The 24,360-nt window shown below is 39.4% G+C and overlaps 1 protein-coding gene across 8 annotated transcripts in view; it reads right to left on the bottom strand.

Moving 5' to 3' along the window:
- Positions 1-9,330: 9,330 nt before the first annotated feature.
- The window catches only part of disp3 (dispatched RND transporter family member 3), a 507,963-nt gene continuing 492,933 nt past the window's right edge, over positions 9,331-24,360 (bottom strand). For all 8 annotated transcript variants that reach the window (XM_072586713.1, XM_072586711.1, XM_072586710.1 and 5 more), the window contains 2 exons: positions 21,316-21,482; positions 9,331-13,684 (listed from right to left, as the gene is read on the bottom strand). In XM_072586713.1, coding sequence (XP_072442814.1) covers positions 13,322-13,684; positions 21,316-21,482 — 530 coding nt within the window. In that variant the 3' untranslated portion in view covers positions 9,331-13,321. The remainder of the gene's footprint in view (positions 13,685-21,315; positions 21,483-24,360) is intronic.

Here is a 24,360-nt window from a genome sequence, read left to right as displayed (position 1 = left end):
TGTGCATGAAGACCCTACCGAATCTCCATTGTAGGACACTGGAGAAATAGTCCTAGAAATTAAATCTTCAACTGAGCAATTTTCCTAATGTGGAAGCCTCTGAAATTATCCACTTAAATCAGAGAATTTAGAGGAATCTGATAAAATTAAGTAAAATAGTTACTTGGTAAACATTAGACTGTTAAATACAGAGTCTAACTCCTGAGTAGCTACTAAGCTCATCTCATACTTACCTCATACATTCCCAATAGAGTCTCCCTCAGACCCTAACCTGACAACCCCTGCCTTGAACCCATCCCCTGGTATCAGACCCCACTGAAACTTCACAGAACAAACATCAGCCTGGGATCAAGCAGATACCTGAGGAACAGGCAGTGACAATGCTAATGTGTGCCTTTGGGAGACCTCTTGTTTAAAAGAATATGGATGGATTTTCAGGGAGTTGTAATATCACACAACTTACCACACTGGCCCTTCCTTTTTAAGAAAAGATGGGAGCACTGCATTTCTGAGAGGAGATTCCATCAGGATTCCCTCAATATTCCACAGTCATATTTCCACTGTGACAGCAGTTTTATTCAAGGTCTTCTGGAATGTCACGTGTCATTAGCAGCTTTTAGCTTGTTAACTTAGTATTCATTCATTATAGACACTGCACTGAGTGATGTGGTGCTTAATCACATTGTTCATACTTGATCAGTAAGGCACTGCTCTTACTTTCCTCAATGTGCTTCAATATCTCTTTGAAATTTGATTCAAACTTTATCATCACATATGCGATGATGCTGTCACTTTAAAAAGATTATTTTGTCCTGGTTTTTTTTGAAGAGACGTAAAGGCAGAGGTACAAAATGGGAATGAGAGACTGCCTCAGTCAACAATCACAGTTTGAATCAAATTCCAAAGAGATATTGAAGCACATTGATGTAAACCATCAAGGAATTGAGTTGACTCTGAGGAAAGTAAGAGCAGTGGAAATATGACTGTAGAATATTGAGGGAGTCCTGAATGGAATCTCCTCTCAGAAATGCAGTGCTCCCATCTTTTCTTAAAAAGGAAGGGCCAGTGTGGTAAGTTGTACAATGGAAAGGGAGTAGTCTGTTCCTCCAGTTCAGGCTTTTTTGTTTTCTTAGCTGCAGCAGTCACAAGATGTTTTGCATCCAGTAGGGTTGCAAGATTCAGTAAGTGATTCCTAGCTGACTTTTTCTGAAATCTCTCTGGGTGTTGTTCCCTCCTGTCTATAAGAATCTGTGTTTGAATTTACCTTTTTTGCCAAGAGGTGAGTTTATGGGATGTTACTACATTGGAACAGTTAATTAGTTAAATTACTGTATTGAGTATTTAGTTAAGTTTTCCAATGGTTAAATTATTCTAAATTCTGTTTTCTGTTGTTCGAGATTAAACTATAGCGTTTAAATAAACTCTGTTATGCTTAAAGCTGAATGGTTTGACCAGTGCATCACACCTGGAACACCCATTGCACATCTACCTTTAAAATAAGAAAAAGTTGGTGTCCAGGCTACCTTCTTCAATTATATTGAGGGGATCTGGCCAGGTCTATAACACATACTCAAATGAGTAGAGAGAACATTTTAGAAGTCACCACTTATGGTGCCATCTTACGTACAGATTCTTCAGTTCAGATTTTCTCATTGTCCTAATGATTGAATTGCTTTTGTACAATTTACCATTCTGGACTATCACTTCATTTGTATGCGCACAATAATCTCTGCTAGCAACAGGTGTGTCCTTGATGATTTCACGCCATCCTTTCATCATAGAGTTATAGAGATGTACAGCACAGAAACAGACCCTTCAGTCCAACTTATCCACACGGACCAGATATCCTAAGCTAATATAGTCCCATTTGCCAGCACTTGGCCCATATCCCTCTAAACCCTTCCTATTCATAAACTGATCCAGATGCCTTTTAAATACTGTAATTGTACTAGCCTCCACCACTTCTTCTGGCAGCTCATTCTATACACACACCATTCTCTGTATGAAAAGGTTGCCCTGAAGGTCCCTTCTATATCTTTCCCCTTTCACCCTAAGCTTATGCCCTCTAGTTCTGGACTTCCCCTCCCCAGGGAAAAGACCTTCTCTGTTTACCCTATCAATGCCCCTCATGATTTTATAAACCTCTATAAGGTCACCCTCACCCTCCAACGCTCCAGGGAAAACAACCCCACCCTATTCAGCCTCCTGCAGCATTTGGACAATGGAATGGTATTTTACGTAGTTTACCTGATTTGAGCAGGACACTGTATTTCAGGTTCAGCGTCTCTGTTGGGATGATTACTTCCACAACATGCTGAATTGTTGCTCTTTGTTGAATCTGGAAGATTTAACTATCTCTTGGTAAACTCAACCACGTTCATAGGAAGTGCTTCTCTCAACAGCATGTTATCAGCTTGCTTGCATTATCATATAGACAAGATATGCAGAGAAGATATCTCTGCAAACTAAGTAATATTCCATGTAGGTCCTGTGGAGTAGGTAAAGGTGGATTGAAGATGATGATTTGAAGTGGCTTTTAGTTGGGCTCCATTGTTACGATGTGTTTCCCAAACAGGTTTTGATTAACCAGGCAATCTTTCTCTACCCTAGAGCAACATTGTTCAGTTTGTATAAATGCCCTGCATACCACTGGCTGTTCTGATGTATAATGTTGCCTGCAAGTCCTGCCTTATTGGCATCATATTGCAATGTGACTTCACCAGGAATTAGCACTAGTTCTGTCACCTCTAGTTGTTTGATTTTAATGAAAAATGCTTCATGGTTTGTACCACATTGTTACAGCACATTCTTAGCACTGAGGCTCATATAAAGGTTTGCACTCTAATGATAAATTGGGTAAGAACTTTACTAAATAGTTTATAGATGCAACAAAGTGTTGCACTGCTTTTATATCTGCTGGTCACTGCATCTCCGTTACAATTCTCACATTGTCAGGATCCAAGTGAAGGCCTTTCACTGTCAGCACATAATTAATGCATTTGCCTTGAGGCATCTTTAATTGCATATTTTTTCTAGTTCAGCTTCAGGCTCAAGTGGTGAACTATCTAGCAGTGTGATTGTGATCTCCAGTGGCTTTTCCCACTGTGTCTCCTCGTCCATAGAGTATCAGATCATCCATGATAACTTCATCTCCTGGCTGAGCACTGAATATTTCATGCTGTTTGCATTGATACTCTTCTAAAGCAGTGGAAATGCGGGATGGCATGTGCAACCAACTGTACTGCCCAAATGGCATCTGGAATGCAGTCAGAAAACTGCTGCTTACACCCACCCTAACCCTTCTTCAAACCAACTCTTATTTCTCTCCAACTCAAAGTATACCTCACAAGAGGTGAACCAAGGGCAACATTGATCAAAGAGGAGAAAGGGCTGAAGAAGGGCTGATGCCCGAAACGTCGATTCTCCTGTTCCTTGGATCCTGCCTGACCTGCTGCGCTTTTCCAGCAACACATTTTCAGCAATATTGATCAAACTCAACTTCTTAGGTCAGCCCCCACCTTCATTCTCTACCCAAGTGACTAGATGTGGGGCCTAGACATTATCTTTCTCTAGATTAGAGTGGTGCTGGAAAAGCACAGCAGGTCAGGCAGCATTCGAGGAGCAGGAAAATCGACATTTCAGGCAAAAGCCCTTTATCAGGAATGAGGCAGGGAGCCTCTGGGGTGAAGAGATAAAGAGGAGGTGGATGGAGCTGGGGAGAAGGTAGCCAAGAGTACAACAGGTGGATGGCTCCACTTCCTAACTGAAAAGGGAGAAAAAGGTTTAATAGTCAGCTCTGCTGCATGGTCATTTTTATTAACTACTGGTTTTAATGATTAATTTGCTGTTTTGGAATATTCTCAACCCTGAAATACATGCTCACTGTTGTGGTACACCTTATCTTTCTAATATAGCAAGCAGGCCTAATGAATGATGGGTGTTTTAAAACTGACATAAGTTGATTTACAGAAATACAGAACCAATCTAATTCACCATAACTATGATTCTGCTTGCAAATGAGATGATATTAAAATAAATCATAATTCATGAAAAAGCCTCCACTAATGTTTTTGTTACTTTTCAGCAACATAATAATGAGGTTTACACCACATGGTTTTCTAAATATATTTTGTAAACATTTTAGCTGCTTGTATTTTCTTCATGCTCACTCTGTGCCATTGACTGATGAATCTCTTCTATGGTACCTGCAGCTTTCTGATGCCTCCCTCAATGCTTATTTTTCATATGTCTAAAATGTGCAGGTTGGGTGGATTTCCCAGGCTAAATTGTCCATAGTGTCCACTGATGTGCTAGCTAGATGGATTAGTCATGGAAAATGCAGGGTTACAGGGATAGGCTAGGGGTTGGGTCTGGGTGGGATGCTATTCAGAGGGTTGATGTGAACTAGATGGGCTGAATGGCCTGCTTCCACACTGTACGAATTCTATGATTTTTTAAGTGAGTCCAAACAGTGAGGATCAGGAGGTCATACAGCCGTGGAGGTAGGGAATGTGGTGACTTATCCTAATCCTCTATCACTCAATAACTGGCATTTATATTACATTTTTGATGTCCCAGCATATGTCACAACAGTATAATCCAAAAAACAAAGGATGATGATCCAAAGAAGGGATTTATCAGGAAGTGTAACTTTTAAGAAGGACCTTATAGCAGAAGAGGTAGCAGGAATTTAGGGACAGAATTTCAGATATTTGAGCCAAGATAACCAAAAGCATGGCCGGCCTTAGTGAATAAAGTAGAATAGACATGAGATCTGTTTATGCAGAATTGTGAAAATCATATTACGCATGACCAGAATATAAACTGATGATGTTAGGTTTGCTGTGCAGATCATTTGCTGCAGGCAATAAGCATCTACATTACTTACAGTGTGGAAACAGGCCCTTTGGCCCAACAAGTCCACATCGACCCGCCGTAGCGCAACCCACCTAGACATATTCCCCTACATTTACCCCTGTCCCTAACACTACAGGCAATTTAGCATGGCCAATTCACCTGACCTGCACATTTTTGGACTGTGGGAGGAAACCGGAGCACCCGGAGGAAACCCACGCAGACATGGGGAGAATGTGCAAACTCCACACAGTCAGTCGCCTGAGGCGGGAATTGAACCCGGGTCTCTGGCGCTGTGAGGCAGTAGTGCTAACCACTGTGCCACTGTGCCACCCACAAACCTCTCTTGGACATATGGACCGATCATTACTGTCTCCAGATGCAGCTCTCTTCATTCTTCTCTGTTGGATTCAGTTTGATTCCAATGATTATTGTTTGAAGAATAGTGGAGCACGAGCTGCTGAAGAACATCAAACCAACAGTTAATTAAAACAAATCATAGCATCAGCAGTGATATAATAATATTGCCAATCAATATGGGGGCAAGCCTTTGACTTAGCGGTCAGTTCTGAAAATTTCAGCTCACAAACTGAAACTCAGGCTCTGAGTTTAAAGATTGTTAATATCCATCAAGGTACTCTGTTACAGAGATGCATAAAGCCTTCTGACTGTTGGGACAATTTTGACTGTTATAATGATGGTGATATTGATGAGAAGAAGTCACAGTACAATTTGTAAAACAGCTAATGAATCTGTAATGTTTTTCCACTCTTTCACATTGTTCTCCAGTGGAGGGTACAGATAAAACAATTCTACTAACATTACTACACAATCCTGAAACTATGTAAAATAGGATAAAATATTGCATGTTTAGCAAGCTTTCCAATTGGTATAAAGTTGGGTTTATGGTACGAAACAGAGGGTGGTGGTGGAGGCTGTTTTTTTGAACTGGGGTCCTATGAACAGCGGTGTTCCACAGGGATCAGTTCTGGATCCACTTTTGTTTGCTATATATATAAATGATTTGGATGAGAATATATGGAGCATGGTTAGTTAGTTGGCAGATGACATCAAAATTGGTCATAGCGTGGACAGTGATGATTATCTAAGATTACAAAGAGATCTTAATCAAATGGGTCAATGGGCTGAGGAGTGGCAGATGGACTTTACTTTGCACAACTGTATGGTATTGCATTTTGGCAATAGAAAAAAGGACAGGACTTATATAATTAACAGACAGGCCTTAGGTCGTGTTGTAGAACAGAGAGACCTAGGGATTCACATTCATAATTCTTTGAATTTGCATCACAGGTAGACAGGATGGTTAAGAAGGTGTTGATCATGCTGGTCTTCATTGCTTAGACCTTTGAGTATAGGCGTTGGGCTGTCATATTTAGGTTGTACAGGATATCGGTAAGGTCTCTTCTGGGATTATCATGTCCAGTTCTTGTCGCCCTGTTAGAGGAAGAATATTGTAAAACTGTAGAGGGTTCAGAAAAGGTTTACCAAGATGTTACCGGGAATGGAGGGTTTGAGATATGAAAATAGACTGGAAAGGCTTGGACTTTCTTAACAGGAGTGTAGAAGGTTGAGGGGTGACTTTATAGAGGTTTATAAAATCATGAGGGGTATAGATAAGACAAATGACAAGGGTCTTTTTCCTAAGGTTAGGAGAACTCAAAACTAAAGAGCATATTTTTAAGGCGAGAGGGGCAAGATTTAAAAGGGACATGAGGGACCACGTTTTTACACAGAGAGTGGTTTGTGTGCGGAATGAATTGCCAGCTAAAGTGGTGGATGCAGTTATAACATTTAAAAGATATTTGAATAAGTTCATGAATAGAGTCAAAGAGTGTGGTGCTGGAAAAGCATAGCTGGTCAGGCAGCATCTGAGGAGCAGGAGAATCAATGTTTCAAGCATAAGCCCTTCATCAGCCCTTCATTCTTGATGAACAGCTTATGCTCGAAACATTGATTCTCCTGCTCCTCGGATGCTGCCTGACCTGCTGGGTTTTTCCAGCACCACACTCTTCGACTCTGATATCCAGCATTTGCAGACCTCACTTTCTTCTCGTTGATTAAATTCATGGATAGGAAAGGTTTGGAGGGATATGGGCCATGCACAGGACTAGGTTAGTTTGGGAACATGGTCATCATGGTTTGATTGGACCGAAGGGTCTATTAATATGCTATATGACCGCATGGCTTTAAGTTGACATCGGATTCCCTTCATTACAAATTCTGTTCATTATGTTGGAGCAATATTTGTTGTGTATATCTGAATTAATTTGAGTGTCTAGATGAAGCATGATTTCTAACAAAGCCTTCCAGTGCTGAAGCAGAGGCTGTTATCTCTCACAGTGCAATCACACATGAAATTAAATGTTATCATTGCTGCAGAATGGACTGTGACCAAATTGTTTGCTCTATTGTTAAAGTGGTTCAGGAACCTGCTTGATGCCACTGTACCATACGATATCCCAGATGTACGAGGACAGAGTGAATTGGCAGAAATGCTTTGGGCAGACAGGATTCAAATTTTAAGTTAGAGCACCCTGAGGGAATCTTTTGGACTCGCAACAGTGAACACAAAATAGACCATGACTTTTGTTTGCTAATCTAGCCTTCTCTGGGTGATTCAGATCAATTCCCAGCAACAGGAGGTGCAGTAATGCTCCCCTCACAGGAAATCCAAGAGTTAGCTGATTGTTGTGGAGGTCTGACCAGTGGACATCTACTGATACTCACACCTCCTCAGCAAATCAGTGGAATCAGGACAATCTTCACACCCAGTCGAAAATATTCTATATGTCTGGATATCAATGACTGGTCATGGGTATTCCTGATACCTGACTCTTCCAAAACCGAAAGAGGCTTAGGGACTTATCTTCAAAGATTTGTAAATGTTATTCAGACAGTCTGGAGTGTCATATAGATGCTATGTTCAAATGACAAACCCACATAATTTTTTTTATCAACCTAAGCTGCTTTGTTCCAATTATTTTGAGAGAAGAAATAATGTTATTAAGTTTCTATTATAATTAAAATAAATGAGGGTTGCCTGTCCTCAGTTGAAGCTCATTCATCAGCAATGCAACCAGAGTCAGTACATTGATCAGGCAATGCTAAAATAGCTTGCAATGTGGATAAAGTAAGTAATTTTGTGAATTTGTTTATCCAGCATGGTGTAATAATGATGAATAGCAACCACTCACAAGGAAGTAATTCAATCAAGTCCAAATGTTTGATAAAAACAGACTAGGGTACAAGCATTCCTTCGAAAACAGCTATCAGGAATGTGAACTGGAACTCATTCTAGTCGTTTGTTTTGTTTCTGACAAGTAGAAATTTCTATTAAACAACTTGCACACCACTAAGGTTAGCAGTATTTTGAATCTTTTTAGCAATTTTGATGCAGTAAATCAGTTACAGTAATTTTTATTTCATCGTCTAATGGTACTTTCCAGTCCAGGACTGAAAAACAAAAGATTATTGAACTATCCAATTGTGAAAAAAGAGGAGTTAAATATTCTTTCCTGCCCTTTCATCAATCTGGCCTATTGTGAGTGTTATGTGCATTCTTCCTCTGCTTTGGGTAACATAGCTCAGATTGTGGATTTTTCCAGGATTCTTTTTTGTGCTACACTCTGACATCATTAGCTTCACAAGTTCAGTTTTTCTGCAGCTTCCAAGATGAGATGCTGTATTAGTGACAGTGTTTTTAATCAAGCTAATCAATTCCAGGCAGCAGGATGCCCAACTCCTTATTTGCTCCATTCTGTCTTCAATATTTGAATGTTATGCAGGTTTCAAATAATGTATACCAATATTTAGTGCTAATGTGAAGGTCCAAATTGTGCCAAGTTGCTGACAGAGAAAAACTTCTCATTTTTCCCTAAATTCTACTGGACCACATGTACTGCATTTTACAATCAGAACATTTGGAATGGATTATTAATTGCTCCTTTTCATCCCATTTTCTCCTTCTTCATCCTTCTCTTATAATTGCGTGGCATTGCCTCATACAAAAAAATCATTTATAAATAAAATGTGAGTAGTGAGAAATATAACAGCTAAATCCTTACCATCTATTCCCAAATATGCCAGTTTTCGTTGGAACCTCTTCCTGATCCAGAAGTTAAAACAAATTGGAGTTTCTTTACTGCTGCACCAGAAGAGATATTAAACCTGAGCCTTTCCTAGTCTGTATAGCTCATCGGGAGAGCTTCTCATCTCTGAACCAAACATCAATATTTCAAATGTTAAAAAAAAATCTACAGCTGTTGCGCCAAGAAGTAGTTAATTGCAGACGAAAGTTAAAACCTATTGAGAGGACTCCAATATGCAATTGGAGGCTTTATTATAGGATTGCAGCCCACTGACTGAGAAGAGAAAGGGCAGGAAGCAACAGAGACAAAAAAAAAACCAAGGACAGAGAACTCCTAAAAAGGTTCTCATTGACAATGAATAGAAATTTATTTTGGATTGAATTAAAGCAGCAGTAATACAACAATTTGAATGTCAAATAATTCGACAACAGTTCCTAAAACAGGGAACATTGTTCAAAGATTCCTTTTCTACAAAATTACTTAAGAAATTTACACAATATGGAAAAAGAAATTACTAACAATATACAGTAATTAGAATCATTCAGACTATTTTCAAAACTTTGTTAGATTTTGATACTAATGTAGATGTACTGGACAGTTCAGTACTTCAGAATTAATTGCTTTTCATTCCTGGTTAACCAGTTCTCTCATGATAATATGTTGCGTTTTAGTTCAGTCTCTTTAATTATAAAACGGGGCAAGCTATTTTATATTTCCACTTCACTTAACTGACACCAGCCATGGAAAAACATACTCGATAAACTTTCAACGGCTCTTGCAAATTTTGTTATGCAATTTTGCCAACAAAAGAACAATGAAGCAGGTTTAATGGCTGAAGCATTGGATGTCAACATCACGTATGGTCTGATACCTCTATTCTTTTAAAGCAAGGATGTATAGACAATAAATCAACTTCAAAAATTAGTGATCCTGCTGCAGAGCTCCCACGTTGAGTATCTGTATTGTGGGTAAAAGGCAACAACCACTGCATCACATTGTATCTATTTCTCCATTTTGTTTCACGGTCTGTCTCAAGTAATTTGTATTATTTACCTTTTCCCACCACATAACTGGTATGATGCAATTTTATTATTTTATTTTTATATATCTATGTATTAAAATATAAGCTACAATGCCAATAGGTTATTTCATTTTATACTGACAGTAACTGTCCAATTTTCATTAAACTATAGTGTTGGAGATTGCATTTGTGCATTTTTATCAACAATCTCTAAATGTGTTTTAGTGTGTAATCTACTTGTTTATGCTTGACCATGAAAATGAAATAGCTAAAAACAGATAAACAAAATACAATAGCAAATCAAATGTACCTCACTTCAAAATTGTGGGCCAGGGTTATTGAAGAAAGGAAAGCTGTGCCACCAGTAGTGATTGAAGCAGAGGACACTGCATTCTTTTGGGAATCTGAATGAATATGAAATGCAGATAAAAAGCCATAGGGAGAGAAAGGGATTGGATTTGGGTTGTTCTCAAAAAAATCCAGGACAGATTGTGCAGGTTAAATGGTCTCTTTTTGTGTTCTGGATATATAAAACCCAATGGATTTATACATGTATGTGTGTATATATATAATATATATAAATAGGCAGCTGTTGTTTGGCTATTCCTTGTGTTGAAGCACGTACCGAAGAATTGTCAGGGCATGTTGATGAATACTGAATGCTCTGGAACTATTTCTACAAACACTGAGCTAAAATTTGGATATATGTGAATGGCTGATTTACAACAATCCCCTGCAAACACAATCCTTAATGTCTGTCTTGAGTTCATTGACTTACCTTGTCTTGACATTTTAAGTCAACCTCCATAACAGCTTAGTATTTTCCCCAAACATGCTCACTTTCTGCTGACACTGTTCACCCACTCCTTCATTCCCCACTTTGTCTCAAACCCTGTGTTCATCTCCCTTCTCATCCAATGAGTTTTCAACTCTTTCTCTCACCCTGACAATGCTCATTCTGCCTCACCTCACCTCACAAAACATTCAACACTCCACTTCCCCAATAATTCTGATTGTTCCAATGCCAGCTAGATGGAGCCAGGCATTGTGGAGAGTGTGCCAGGAGAGGAGGCGAGCACGACCTGATAGGGGTGTGAAGGAGTGAATGTTGTCTGTTTGTATGCTGTGCAGCGGGCTGGATGTTGAGCACTATCTGGGAATGGAGAGGAAAACATTATTGATACAGAAGCTGAACATTACTGTGACTATTGGAGGGCTTATTTACTTCTGTTGCATTCCTGAACAGGCTTTACACCAGCTATGAAAGTATCTAAGTATTTTCGTTAAAAAATCAAGGTAGGGAAAGGGCAAACAGCCTAAGTCTGCACGTTTCTGGTGGTCTGACTGCACTATTGGTTGAGAAATGGAAGTGCTTGAATTCCCAAGCCAGATGTTGACGGTCAATTCAAATTAACCCAAATTTCACTAATGTATTTTTCTACCTGAAGTTACTGGATGATAGGTAGGAATGGGAATGAAGGTCACTACTTTACTGCTCTCCAGCCCAAGTGTGTAAAAGCCATTGTATCAACCTTATTACAACTTCAGACCAGCAATCTCACCACACATTGTCTGGTCTATAAGGTTCACTGTCATATATCTTTATCAAATGAGCCATTGCCTATCTCATTAATGATAGCTACCTGGCATTGTAACAGTGGATTAGCTATTCTATTTGCAACTGGGTTAAGCACATATTTATAAATGCATTCATGATTAACAGACTGAGTTTGTAACATTTGTCTTTATTATTTCAAATCTACAATTGCTCAGATTGGGGAGCTGGTTTAGTTTAATGTCTTAAAGCTTTCCTTTTTGCTTCGTGTGGGACCAGTTTAGTTTGAAAGGAAATTTTACTATGAAGAAGCAACCTGTGGAAAGATTACTTAGGTAGTTTTTGTATGAGTGTACAAATTTGATATATTTCACTAGTGAAAGTGATGACTGTTTGGCTAATATTGAGCAGGGTATTGAGGAAGATGCAGTGTTAGAAGTAAGGGTAAGATATTAAACCAAACATCCATCCGTCCGTGTGGATTTGTTTCACTATTAGAACAAAATCATTGATTTCTCTGGATGTCCTAAACAAAATTTCTCCCTCAATCTACTTCACCAAAGCTCACTGTTTAGTTATTGAACTTTTCTGTTGTTGTGGGATCTTTACATATGCAAATTAGCTATCATGGTTATCACTGACATAACAGCAGCTGTACTTCAAGAATTACTAACAAACTAAACAGCTCTTAGATGTCCCAAATTTCTAAAAGACGTAAACCAACAGGAATTTTGACTTCCCTTACAACATGGATATAGGAACAGTTGGCATAACACAGCATCATGTAGGTCAGGCCATTCGCATCATTCGAGATGGTAGTGGAAGGGGCTGACTCTATCTGACTTTATGGCCAATGGACTATAAAGGCATATTGTACATTGGTCTAGGTGATCATTCCAGCAATTTCTGTTGGCAGTGTCTGCTTGATGGTCACATAGAATACATGGGTGAAGAATGGCATTTGGGTGATATTGTGCATGCCTATGTTCCTTGTGATTACAGGGGACAAGGAGCGAATGAGAGAAACTGGAGACTAAAAAAAACGAGTAAGAAGTAAAAAAAGAAAAATAACTCATGGAAAAGTTATTCAAAAACTGAATTTCACTTTAACCCAGAGCTTGGAGGGTTGAGTTTCAATGACCCATATCACTGAATTTCAGTTGGGAACCATCTTTTCTTAGTTGGTCTTTCACATGATATTTCTTCACGGTGTTGGGAAAAGACTGGTGGTGAAGTGGTCATGCCCTCCATGATTATACCTGCACTGGTTGATCATGAACACATACAATGTTTGAGATGAATCTGTACAAACTAACAGAATCTTAGTTAAAGAGTTGAAGCCTGTAACAGTTGAAACATGATAGTAGGAAGGAAATTAAGGAGAGTACCTCAGTATTAACTAGATAGCTGCCAGCTTTCAAATGCAATGAACAGATTTCCTTACAACTATGCGCACAGGGTATGTCTACCACATATCTAGAACCTGTTGCTCTCAGAATGCATTTTCATTTGTTTCAATGCTTTCCTTACAAATAGCGGAAAATCATAAAGAGTTTGACCATAGTTGTACATCTAAACAGCAGGAAAAGCTGCACTCACATCATTGCTTGCAGTTAGGTCATTACTTATAGCTTCACCAAGTCAGCAATCATCTGCCATATAAAGGAAAGAAACAACTGATACAAAAAAAGTGGCAATAGTCCCAGTTTTTGCATTGTGATGAAGTTCTCTTGTTTAAAACATTATTTCTGTTGTCTCTTGTATTAAAGTAGTATAAATAAATTACAGTGTTGATCCATTGGGGAGAGGGATTTTGAATCCCAATTTAATCAATACAAGGCAGACACAGAATCCTCCACCTCCTATGGCCACTACTCCCAGGACTGCTTTAATTAAAGATCTCCTTGAGCGATAGAAGTCATTTGGAGCCAGGATGCTGAGCAGAGCAGTGTTGACCGTCAAGGTGTAGAACATAGAGATGCCGGTGTTCAGGGCAACAATCTTCCCAAACTTGGCAAATGGTGTGATGATGCAAAAGAAGAGGGGGATAGTTGCTATGACTGTAGTGATGGCACTGGACACAATGGCAACACCAACATGGCTCACAGCAGCTAGAGTTCTCCATTTCCCCATTTTGGATTTATCCTATTAATCAAATAAGGCAGAGTGTTAGCTAATATGTTCATCTATCCAATGAAAATAAGACAAAAACTGCAACTACAGGTGTCTTTTAGAATTGAAATGCACGTATACATTTACTGGGAAAATACGCCCCCTTTTAAGGTTACAATCTTGGTCATTTTCAAGCACTTTCTAATTTCTTTTCTCCAAAACCACCACTTCTTTAATCCCCCCTTCTTTGCATCCTCCCATCTCACTTTCAATTGTATGGAGTTCACAAGACCATCAGATGAGGGAGCACAAGTCGGTTATTCTGCCCAGTGGGCCCGTTCCACCATTCAATGAGATCATGGCTGATTCCATAATCCTCCATTCCACTTTCCTGTCTTGGCTCCATAACCTCTACTGATTAAAAATCTGTCTACCCCAGTCATGAATACATTTAACAATCCAGCCTCTACTGCCCTCTGTGGTAATGAATTCTACAGATTTCCTACTCTCCGAGAGAAGAAATTCTTCTTCATCTCTGTCCTAACTGGGTGACCCATTACTCAGCGATAATGACATCTGGTCCTAGACTGTCCTATAAGAAGAAACAACCTCACCACATCTACCCTGTCAAGACTCCTAAGAATCTCATATGTTAAGAACACCTCTCATTCTTGTAAATACCAATGAGTACAGACCCAACCTACTCAAACTAAGATAATCCCTCGATACCTTGGATCAATATAACAAACCAAAACTGGACTGCTTCCAGCCATTCTATCTTTCCTTAGAAAAGGAGACCAAAACTGTTCAGTGTCCTAGGTGTGGTCTGACTAATGCCTTGTGTAATTTTAGCAAGACTTCCTTATTTTTATACGACATTATCTTTGAAACAGACATTCCATTCACCTTCCTGCTGAACTTGTATGCTCACTTTTCATGAAGGCGTTAATTGAGACTACATTTTTCAGCTGCTTCTTTTTCATATCTCCCTTTCTCTACGGTGCCAAAGCTGAAGACCCTGAAAGCCTGAAGCAAAATATCATAAGCCCTTAATTAAATTTATACATGACATCATCTGTGACTCGAATGAACTTCTCGCTCCCTCTGCAGCATTTGACACATTGATCCACATTATTTAGCCTGTTTAGCGTCACACAGACCCTTCAGTTCAACTCATTTGTATCAACCAGGTATCCGAATCTGACCGGCATTTGACCTCTCTAATCTTCCTATTCATGTATCCATCCAGGTGCCTCCACCATTTCACTGGAAGCTCATTTCATACATGCGCCTCCCTCTGCTTGAAAAAACACTATCCCTCAGGTCCTTTTTAAATCTTTCCCCTCTCACCTTAAACCTATACCCTCTAGTTTTGGGCTCCCCCACCATAGGATAAAGAGCTTGGCTATTAACCCTACTCATGCTGCTCATGACTTATAAACCTCTATAAGGTTACTCCTCAGTCTCTGACAGCGAAAAACAGCCCCAGTCTATTCAGCCCCTCCCTATAGCAACATGACACCCCAATGTTCTGACCAATGAAGGGAAGGGTGCCAAATGCCTTCTTCACCACCTATATACCCATGACTCCACTTTCAAGGAACTAAGACCCTGCACCCCCCAGATCTCATTGTTTGGAACACTCCCCAGGGCCCTAGCATTAACTGTTTAATTCTTGAATATGCAACACCTCATATTCATCTAAATTAAACTCCATCTGCCACTCCTCTGCCTGTTGGCCCACCTGTACACTGAGATAATCTTCTTCACTGTCCACTATATCAATTATTTTGGTGTTATCTGCTAACTTACTAACCATACCTCCAATATCAACATCTAAGTCATTTATATAGATGACAAAAGGCAGTGGACCCAGCACTGATCCTTGTGGCACACCACAGGTCACAAGCTTCTAGTCCTAAAACAACCTCCTCCACCTCTGTCTCCCAACTTCAAGCTAATTTTGAATCCAATTGGCTAGCTCCCCCCGGAGCCATGTGACCTAAACTTATTAATCAGTCTACCAGGCAGAAGCTTGACAAATGCTTTTCTGAAATCCATATAGAGAATGTCTACTGCTCTGCCTTCATCAATCTTCTTTGTTACCTCTTCAAAAAACTCAATCAAGTTAGTGAAACATGATTTATCACACATAATTTCATGCTATCCACAATCAGTCCTTGCCTTTCCAAATGTATGTAAGTCCTGCCCCCAGATTACTACTGATGTAAGGCTCACTGGTCTATTGTTCCCTGGTTTTTTTCTTACAGCCTTTCTTAAATAATGACACCACAATTGCCAACCTCTAGTTTTCTGGTACCTCATCTGTGGCTATCGATGGTAGAAATATCTCAGCAAGGGGGCAAGTAATCTCTTTCTTAGTTTCCCACAAAGTTCTGGGAAACAGCTGATCAGGTCCCAGGATTTAACTACCTTTATGTGAACAGCACCTCCTCTTCAGTAATATGAATTCTTCATCATCAATATTTATTTCCACAAGTTTTGTTTTCTTCATTGTCTAGCTTAGTGGGATCATCATTGACTGGTTCCCATTTGTTTATTGATTCCCAGGCTACGTACCTCTGGCCTCAGGACCATTCTAGCACTCGGTGTTCTCTCGTGCATCCCTCAATCACTTCTCCCACCACTAATGGGTGTGTTAATAAGAGAGTAAAATGCTGAATTCTCTCCCTTAAGTATCTTTACCTTTGTCCCTTCTTTTCTGTTAAGACCTTTCAGAAAACCTACCTTCTTGGCCAATCTTTTAACCACCCATTCTAATTATCTCCTTCTTTGACTCAGCACCAATTTTTGTCTGACTATGTTTGTGAGAGGTGTTTTAGATGTTTTTGCTGCATTAAAGGCACTGTCTAGGATGCAATGCTGTTTTGACATTGTGTAAAAATTATGCAAAAAATCTGAATCAAATCAAAAATGATTGTTTTTTCTTAGATTTATGTAATATAGCCATGATGTGGAGGTGTAGGTATTGGACTGTGGTGGACAAAACCAGAAGTCATATGACATTAAGTTATAGTCCAACAGTTTATTTGAAGTCACACGTTTTTGGAGTGCTGCTCCTTCAGCAAATGAAGTGGAAGGATGCACACAAGCACAGAATTTTTAGGTGGAGAGATCATTGCAAAATAATTCCAGGTAATTCCAGCCCTCCTAAAGCTTGTGATTTCAAATAAATCAGTTGGAATGCAACCTGGTGTTGTGTGACTTCTGACATTATGTAATATAGAGGTGAATAATGTAATGGTGAACATCAATAAGCTTTGCATGTTCAGGAATGATGCTGAAAATCTGTAACAAAAACAGATATTGCTGGAGAAACTCAGCACGTCTGGCACATCTGTGGAGAGAAAAGCAGTGTTAATAGTTCAGGTCCAGTAACCTTTCTTTAGAACTCTTCTTCAGAAATGTAGTTATAATCAGGGATAATATAGTCAGGGGGATAGACACTCTTTGGCTAGGATCGAGAATCCTGAAGGTGATGTTGCCTGGGTTCAGGATATCTCAGCTGGGTTACAAAGGAACTTGAAGTTGGAGGGGAATAGCCAGCTGATGTGGTCCAATGCACGTACCAATGATATAGGAAGAAAGGTGAAAGAGGTTCTGTTAGGGGAGCTGCACGAGGATAAATTATAAAGCAGAATCAAAAAGGTATGGTGGCTCAGTCGTTAACACTGCTGCCTCACAGCGCCAGGGGCCTGGGTTCAATTCCCGCCTCGGGCAACTGTCTGTGTGGAGTTTGCACATTCTTCCCGTGTCTGCGTGGGTTTCCTCCGGGTGCTCCGGTTTCCTCCCACAGTCCAAAGATCTGCAGATTAGGTGAATGGGCCATGCTAAATTGTCCATAGTGTTAGTTGTAGGGGAATGGGTCTGGGTGGGTTGCTCTTTGGAGGGTCGGTGTGGACTTGTTGGGCCGAAGGGCCTGTTTCCACACTGTAGGGAATCTAATCTGATCTAATCTAATCTAATCTGTGGATCACTACCTGAATCAGGACCTAATTTGCACAGGATAAATAAGATTACAGAGGTACTGTAAACTGTGGGAGAAATAGGTTTGAATTCATGGGACATTGGCATCAGTTCTGGGGAAGAAGGGAGCTGTTCCAATGCAACGGGCTCAGAGTCCTGGTGACTCACAAAACTAGTAGATAGGGCTTTAAATTAAATAGTGGGGAATAGGGTGGGTTCAGATGTATGAAAAATTAGAAAATCAAGCATCTGATTGCAGGTTAATAATGGGCTGATTGTTACCAGAAAATAAAAGGAAGGGACAGAATGTAAGTGTCATATTGCACCAAGGAAACATAGAAGTGTAGGGGAAATTTGACAATAAAACAAACTTTGCGCAAAGCATTTGGAAGAAGGTAGATGAATGATGGTGTAAACTGAGGTAAAATGAACATGATCTTATCGCCATCACGGAAACATGCTTCCAAGGAGATCAAAACTGGGAATTTAACATTCATGCCTATTTCACTTTTTGGAAAAATAGGGTGGATGGAAAAATAGAAGGGATAGAAAAGAGCGTAATAGATAAAAGATAAAATGAGGACAGTTGTGAGAGACGATCGAGGCTTGGATGATATAGGGTCCAATTGGGTGGAATTAAGTACCATCATCACCACTAAGAGAAATTGTACTAAGTAAACTAATAGGTTGAAGGCACTTAAGTCCCCTGGCCCTGATGGGTCCAAAAGAGGTAGCTAAAGAGATAGTGGATAAGACCATAAGAAAGACCATAGAAATAGGAACAGGAGTAGGCTGTTTGGCTCCTTGAGCATGCTCTGCCATTAAAAGGTTCATAGATGATCTGACATTCCATACATCCATTTTCCTGTATTTATAATAATGCACTGGTTGTAATTTTCCAAACAATCCTTGGAGTCTGGAAAAGTACCAGAGGATTGGAAACTGCCAATGTGGCACCAATATTCAAAAAAAGGAGGGGGGCAAAATTAGCCTAACATATGGTGTTGGAAATGTATTGGAATCATTTATACTGATAGGTTAAGTATTAACATGGATAACAAGTTGGCAGTGGAGTATAACGTGGGCAAATGTGAAGCTGTTCATCTTAGAAAGGCGAACAAAAAACAGCGTATTATTTAAATGGCGAAAAACTGCAGAAAGCTGCAACAAAAAGGGACGTGGACGTACTTGCGCACGAAAAACAGAAAGCTAGCACACAGGTGCAGCAGATAATCAGGAAGGTGAATGGAATGTTGGCCCTTGTTTCAAAGGACTTGGTGTATAAGGGTAGAGAAATCTGACTGTAAATGTACAAGGTACAGGTGAGACTACAGCAGCAGCACCATGAGTAGCTTTCATTCCTTTATTTAAGGAAAGATTTCATTGGAGACTGTTCAGAGAAAATTCATTGGAAAGATCCCTAGTATGGAGAGATTGCCTTAAGAGTGAAGGCTAAAAAGATTGGGACTCTACTTACTGGTGTTTCAAAGAGTGAGAGGCAATCTCATTGAAACATATAGGATTCTTAAGGGGCTTTACAGGGAAAATGTTTTCTGTCATTGGAGAGTCTAGGACCAGAAGGTATAGTCTTAGAATAGAGGTGCATCAATTTAAGACTGAGATGAGGAAGAATTTCTTCTCCCAAAAAAAGATTCTTTTCTGAGTCTTTGGAACTCCTTGCCACTGCAAGGCGTCCTTGTGTATATTTAAGATTGAGATTAAGGTAGAGATAGAATCATGATAGAGATAGATAGATTCATGTTTAATAGGGGAATCAAGGGCTATGAGGAAAACTTAAGAAAGTGAACATGGGAAATGTTGGATCAGCCAGGTGCCTATTGGAGTAGAGTCAAGGTACCAAACAGCCTATCCTCTACCCATTTCCAGTGGTCTTCTGGTCTTAACAGATTGCAGGCAGGGCAGGAGAAGTTCCTGGAGGCCAGTGACATTTCAGTGCAGCTGACAATTAGGTTTAAGAAAGCCCGTAAGCAATATATCTGAGAAATATCAGAGCTTGGAGAAATCACAGGCAGAGTGTCAGCACAATGAATCTAACTATCTGTGAAAGAGCTGGAATTATGTAGGTGCTGGAGTGCAACGTCGGGAATCCAATGGAATGCAATTTCAGGAAAGATACTGGCAGTCATTGAGGTAGTTTGTGATGGATTGGCTATGGAATGAATTTTAAGGCTAGACATTTGGAAGTGTAGATGTGGGATGTAATGAGATTTGTAAACCATAGTGTCATTAACATCTGGATTGGAACACTGTTGACCCCACTGGCCATTTAAAGTGCAGCCTGAAGAGTGTTTTACCACAGATTGTATAAGAATTAATATTACCTCATGGTAATTCTGTTTTTTAGAGTATAGGTTATGCATAATTTATGGATTGTTTTACTCTTCCAGTCTTTATAAGGTAGCTTGGTTGGTTGGTTCATTCAAAACAGTGAAAACTTAAGGCTTTACTTTCTTAACCGATACCTGGGATTTCAAAATGTGTTCATTTTAAACAAAAAAAAAGACACTCATCCCTACAGGAGTATAACCTAAATGTGATGGACTCCCATCTAGTCACAACAAGAGCAGCAGGTAGATGGACTCCATTTGACCTTAGTTTGTATGCGATCCTTTACTGAATGTAGGAGTCATTTCAAATGCTAGATACTGCAGCTTGCATTCTTGGTGCAGCTGGTCATCTCAACAGGTATTTGTATTATTGAGTGATAGAAAACAAATGGTGAGCGACTCTGGCTTTCCAATGATTTTCAACAGCTGTGCATGGTTGGTTACTATGATATTAAGTGATAATTCAACCAGGTGTATGATTGTGTTTAAATTTCTCAAGTGTAAAGCCATTGATCAGGGGAATGAAATATTTTCTATACTTCTCCAAAATGTATTTTACACGTATATTCCCACTTACTTAGTTTCACAGCAATTTAGAAAGAAATAACATGTCGCCTCTCGTTCTCTTGCTTAGTTGCCTTAAGTAGACCCTACTCATTAGTTATCTCACTCAGCTGAATTGTGTTTGCACTGAATACAAAATGCTCTGTTTCCATTACTGAAACACTTCTCCACTCAGAGTTTTAAAACCCTAGCTCGTGGCCCTTAACATCTCCTTCTTAGTTTGAAGTCCTTCAGCGAAATTCACTGGAAAACAATTATGCCATTTCACAGTTGCCCTTGTAAACTCCTGTTTGCTCCTTACAAAGGCAGTGAAAGTTTTGGGGACTCCCTGTGCATAGTCAGATGGGCCAGTGTGGGCTATTTAATTTTCAATTATCTTTTAGCCTTGAGAATATTACTGGATGGGATCATTATTGTTCAATACTGCCTCGACAGATAACATCTGTTTGATAACCACTTGTCATCTTGAAGAATGGCACTTCAATTGGATCCACCTATGAGTTTCAGTAAGTTCAATTGTAACTCCCGCAACTAAATAAGATTTGTCATGATAAAAATAATGATATTACAACTTAACTCATAATTCTGAAAAAAAACAGTCACCCTTTTTTCTCAGAACTAAAAGAATTATTACTTTTTCCTATAATTTATAGTTTGCAAATGGAATTGGCAACAAGTTGAAAAAGTTGTAGTCTGTCGTGCTTGATGTTGGGAAGGTGCACTCCATCACTGAAAGAAATTGAACTAGCTGTAGGTTCTACTTACGTCATTCTCAGTTATTGGAAGGTTTTCTCCTGCTAGCAGGTAACCCTCGACAAGATGGACACAATAATCCACAGAAGAGCCCACTAGGATGGACAGAGAGATGGCTTCCACAGCTCCCATCTCCCAGCTAAACCAATACATGATGGCAACCATCAAGCAGATAACACCTGGCAAAATATAGTGGACACGCACATATTAATACTAAAATACTCAAATCCAAAGACAATAACAAGAAACAAGAAGGATGTAAGTAAAACAATGCCCAGAGAAAGGAAAAATAGGGTATAAACTTAAGCTAAGAGAAAGGAGGATCTGGAGTGTGAGACAGAACACTAATAATATTTAAAAAGTTAAAAGCCATATCTTTAAGGCCATGGACCAAGAGCTAAAAATTAGGAATAGAATATATGATTACTTGTTATTTTTAACACAAACATAATGGGCTAAATGTCCCCCTTCTGTGCATTAAATTTCTATGATTTGATAAAAGAATGATTCTGCTTAAGAACCTTTTTGCAGCCAGTGAACCATTATTGCAGTTAGACACAGCTGTTTTTCAGGCAAACAGGAATCTAATTTTAGCAGAGCAAAGCCCCTTTAAATAACAAAGAAAATAAATGTCAATGTATTATTCTTTGGTCAGGACACAAAAGGTATTATCTGACTCTTCTTTAAAAATAATATCATAGAATCTTTTAAGAATATCTGAGATAGCTGATGGAGCCTTGATTTAACATTTCATTAAAATGATGCCACTTCTGATAATACAGTATATCTTTAGTACTGGTATTGTGTCAGTTTGTGCTCAAGTCTGTGGATTGAGATTTCATTCCCTAAACCTTTTACTCAGAGGTAATTCTTACCTAATGAGCTACGGCTCAACAATGATTGATGATTTTGGCCAGGAAGTTCCTTTCTTAATTTTCAATTAGTGTCATGTGATCTTTTATACCTATCCAAGTAGGCAATAAGGCCTTTGTTAATGTCTCATCTGGAATATGGTACTTCTAGGAGTTGTCCACCCCTAACTGCCTTCTGTAGAGACCATTTCCTCTGCCACATCCTCGTAAGGTCCATACACCCCACCAACCACTCCTCCACACCTGGCACCTTTCCCTAAAGCCAAGGGAGGTGCAATACCTGCTGCCACATCTGCTCCCTCTTACCTCCATCCAAGGCACCAAAGAATCATTCCAAGAACAGCAGAGGTTCACCTGCATTTTCCCTAACCTGATTTAATATATGTTGCTCCCGATGTGGTCTCCTCTACATTGCAGAGACTGAGTGCAAACCCGGGGACTGGTTCAGGGGACATCTATAGTCTGCATGCTCCAATCAACCTAACTTCCCGATTGCCAGTCATTTCGACTCTGTCCCCCCACATCCCCAACAACATGTCCATTCTGGGCCTCCTCCGCCACCAAAACAAGGCCACACATAAATTTGAGGAAGAACACCTCATCTTTTGCCTTGGGAGCTTACAACCTGATGGCCTCAACATAGAATTCAGCAGCTTCCAAATCTCACCACCCATAAGCTCATCCCAGGACCAGTCCTCCCTCTCCATTGTGGCCCCTTGACCTCACCTAATCTGTCTACCTTTCTTTCCACCAATCCCGTCCAAACGTCCCACTGACCAATCCCATTCACCCTCTACTTGTATTCACCTATCTTCCCCCCAGCCCTACACCCCTCCCTCTATTTATTGTTCAGCCCCCTTGCCCCTCCCAACTTCCATGAGTTCAACACTCTCTAAGTATCATATTAAAGTGTCATCTTAGATGATATAATCAAACCACTGGAATGGAACTGAAATCCATGATTGTCTTGTTCAAAGCCAAGAAGGCTCCTAAAAAGATAAACATTTGTAAATTTTGGTCTGATAATCCTTACTGCAAAATATTAAAACTAATGGACACAGGGAATTTAATCTGGGTTAAAGTTTTATCTCCAAAAAATAATTGACACCTTAGTTCAAGTAAGGCAAATTCGGTTTGAGTCTGTTACTGATTTTATTTGTTACAATTTCACTCTGTTATTGCTTTTCAGTATAACAGTTAAAATATATACATAACAATAATCACAAAAATAAGTTCCTAAATCCAATATTTCATTTGGTGATATCACTGTGGTGATGTCCATTGTGGGGATATGTATGGACTCTTGAGATAAAGTCGCAGTAGACTGATAGTGTTCTCTGCTGATTCACTTCAGCATTTAATTTCAGCAAATTTTGTATTTTCTATAGTGATAAACTTGTCAAATAATTTATCAGTTAGTCTACTCTATCTTCAACCATCAATTGTTTTCATTTCAGAATTCCATGAATGGAAGAGTATTTCACAACTTGTACTGAGGAAGCCCCTTTACACAAAAAGATCCTGTGGTGCTTCACTGAAGTTCAGCAGACAAAAGAAAAATAGATGCGGAGCCAAAAAATAACTATTAGGAGCCTCAGTTTACTTTTAAGGAGGGTCTTAAAGGAACAAGAGAACTATCTGGTGATAGAAGGTAAAGCTACCAATTTTGGGTGAAGAAATGGGGAGGGTGATGTGTAATTATAGGACTGGAGGAGATGGAAGAGATATGGAGAAGTAAAGATAAAATTTTGAGAGATTGGGGGCTACTGTGAATCAGCAAGGATAAGGGCTTGCTGCTGTTGATAGGCAGTTAAGTATAGATTAGCTGAAGTCAGTCCCAAATACTATATAAATTAAATGTTATAAACTGCTGCCTCTGTGGTAACATAAAGTTTACATTCCTTTGAGTAACCATTAACAGGCTTATTAAATATAACATTTTACAAAGCATGATATGAACTGATGTCCTGCTGGAACTTTACAGATATATTCCACATAATCTGAAAGCACAATGACATTCACTATTTTTGCACGTTTATTAATTCTTTATAAAGTATAGGTATAATCAACCCTTTAATCTACATCACCTTAAGGTCTTTTATGATACCCATTAACATTTACATCTTTATTCCCACTCCTCTCCCCCACTTAACGCATTAATCTCTGACAGCATTCTGAGTTGCTT

Source organism: Chiloscyllium punctatum, chromosome 16 (assembly GCF_047496795.1).
Source record: "Chiloscyllium punctatum isolate Juve2018m chromosome 16, sChiPun1.3, whole genome shotgun sequence".
Taxonomy (NCBI): Eukaryota; Metazoa; Chordata; class Chondrichthyes; order Orectolobiformes; family Hemiscylliidae; genus Chiloscyllium; species Chiloscyllium punctatum.
The sequence above is the reverse complement of the archived record's forward strand: the minus strand, read 5'-3'. Positions and strand labels throughout refer to the sequence as shown.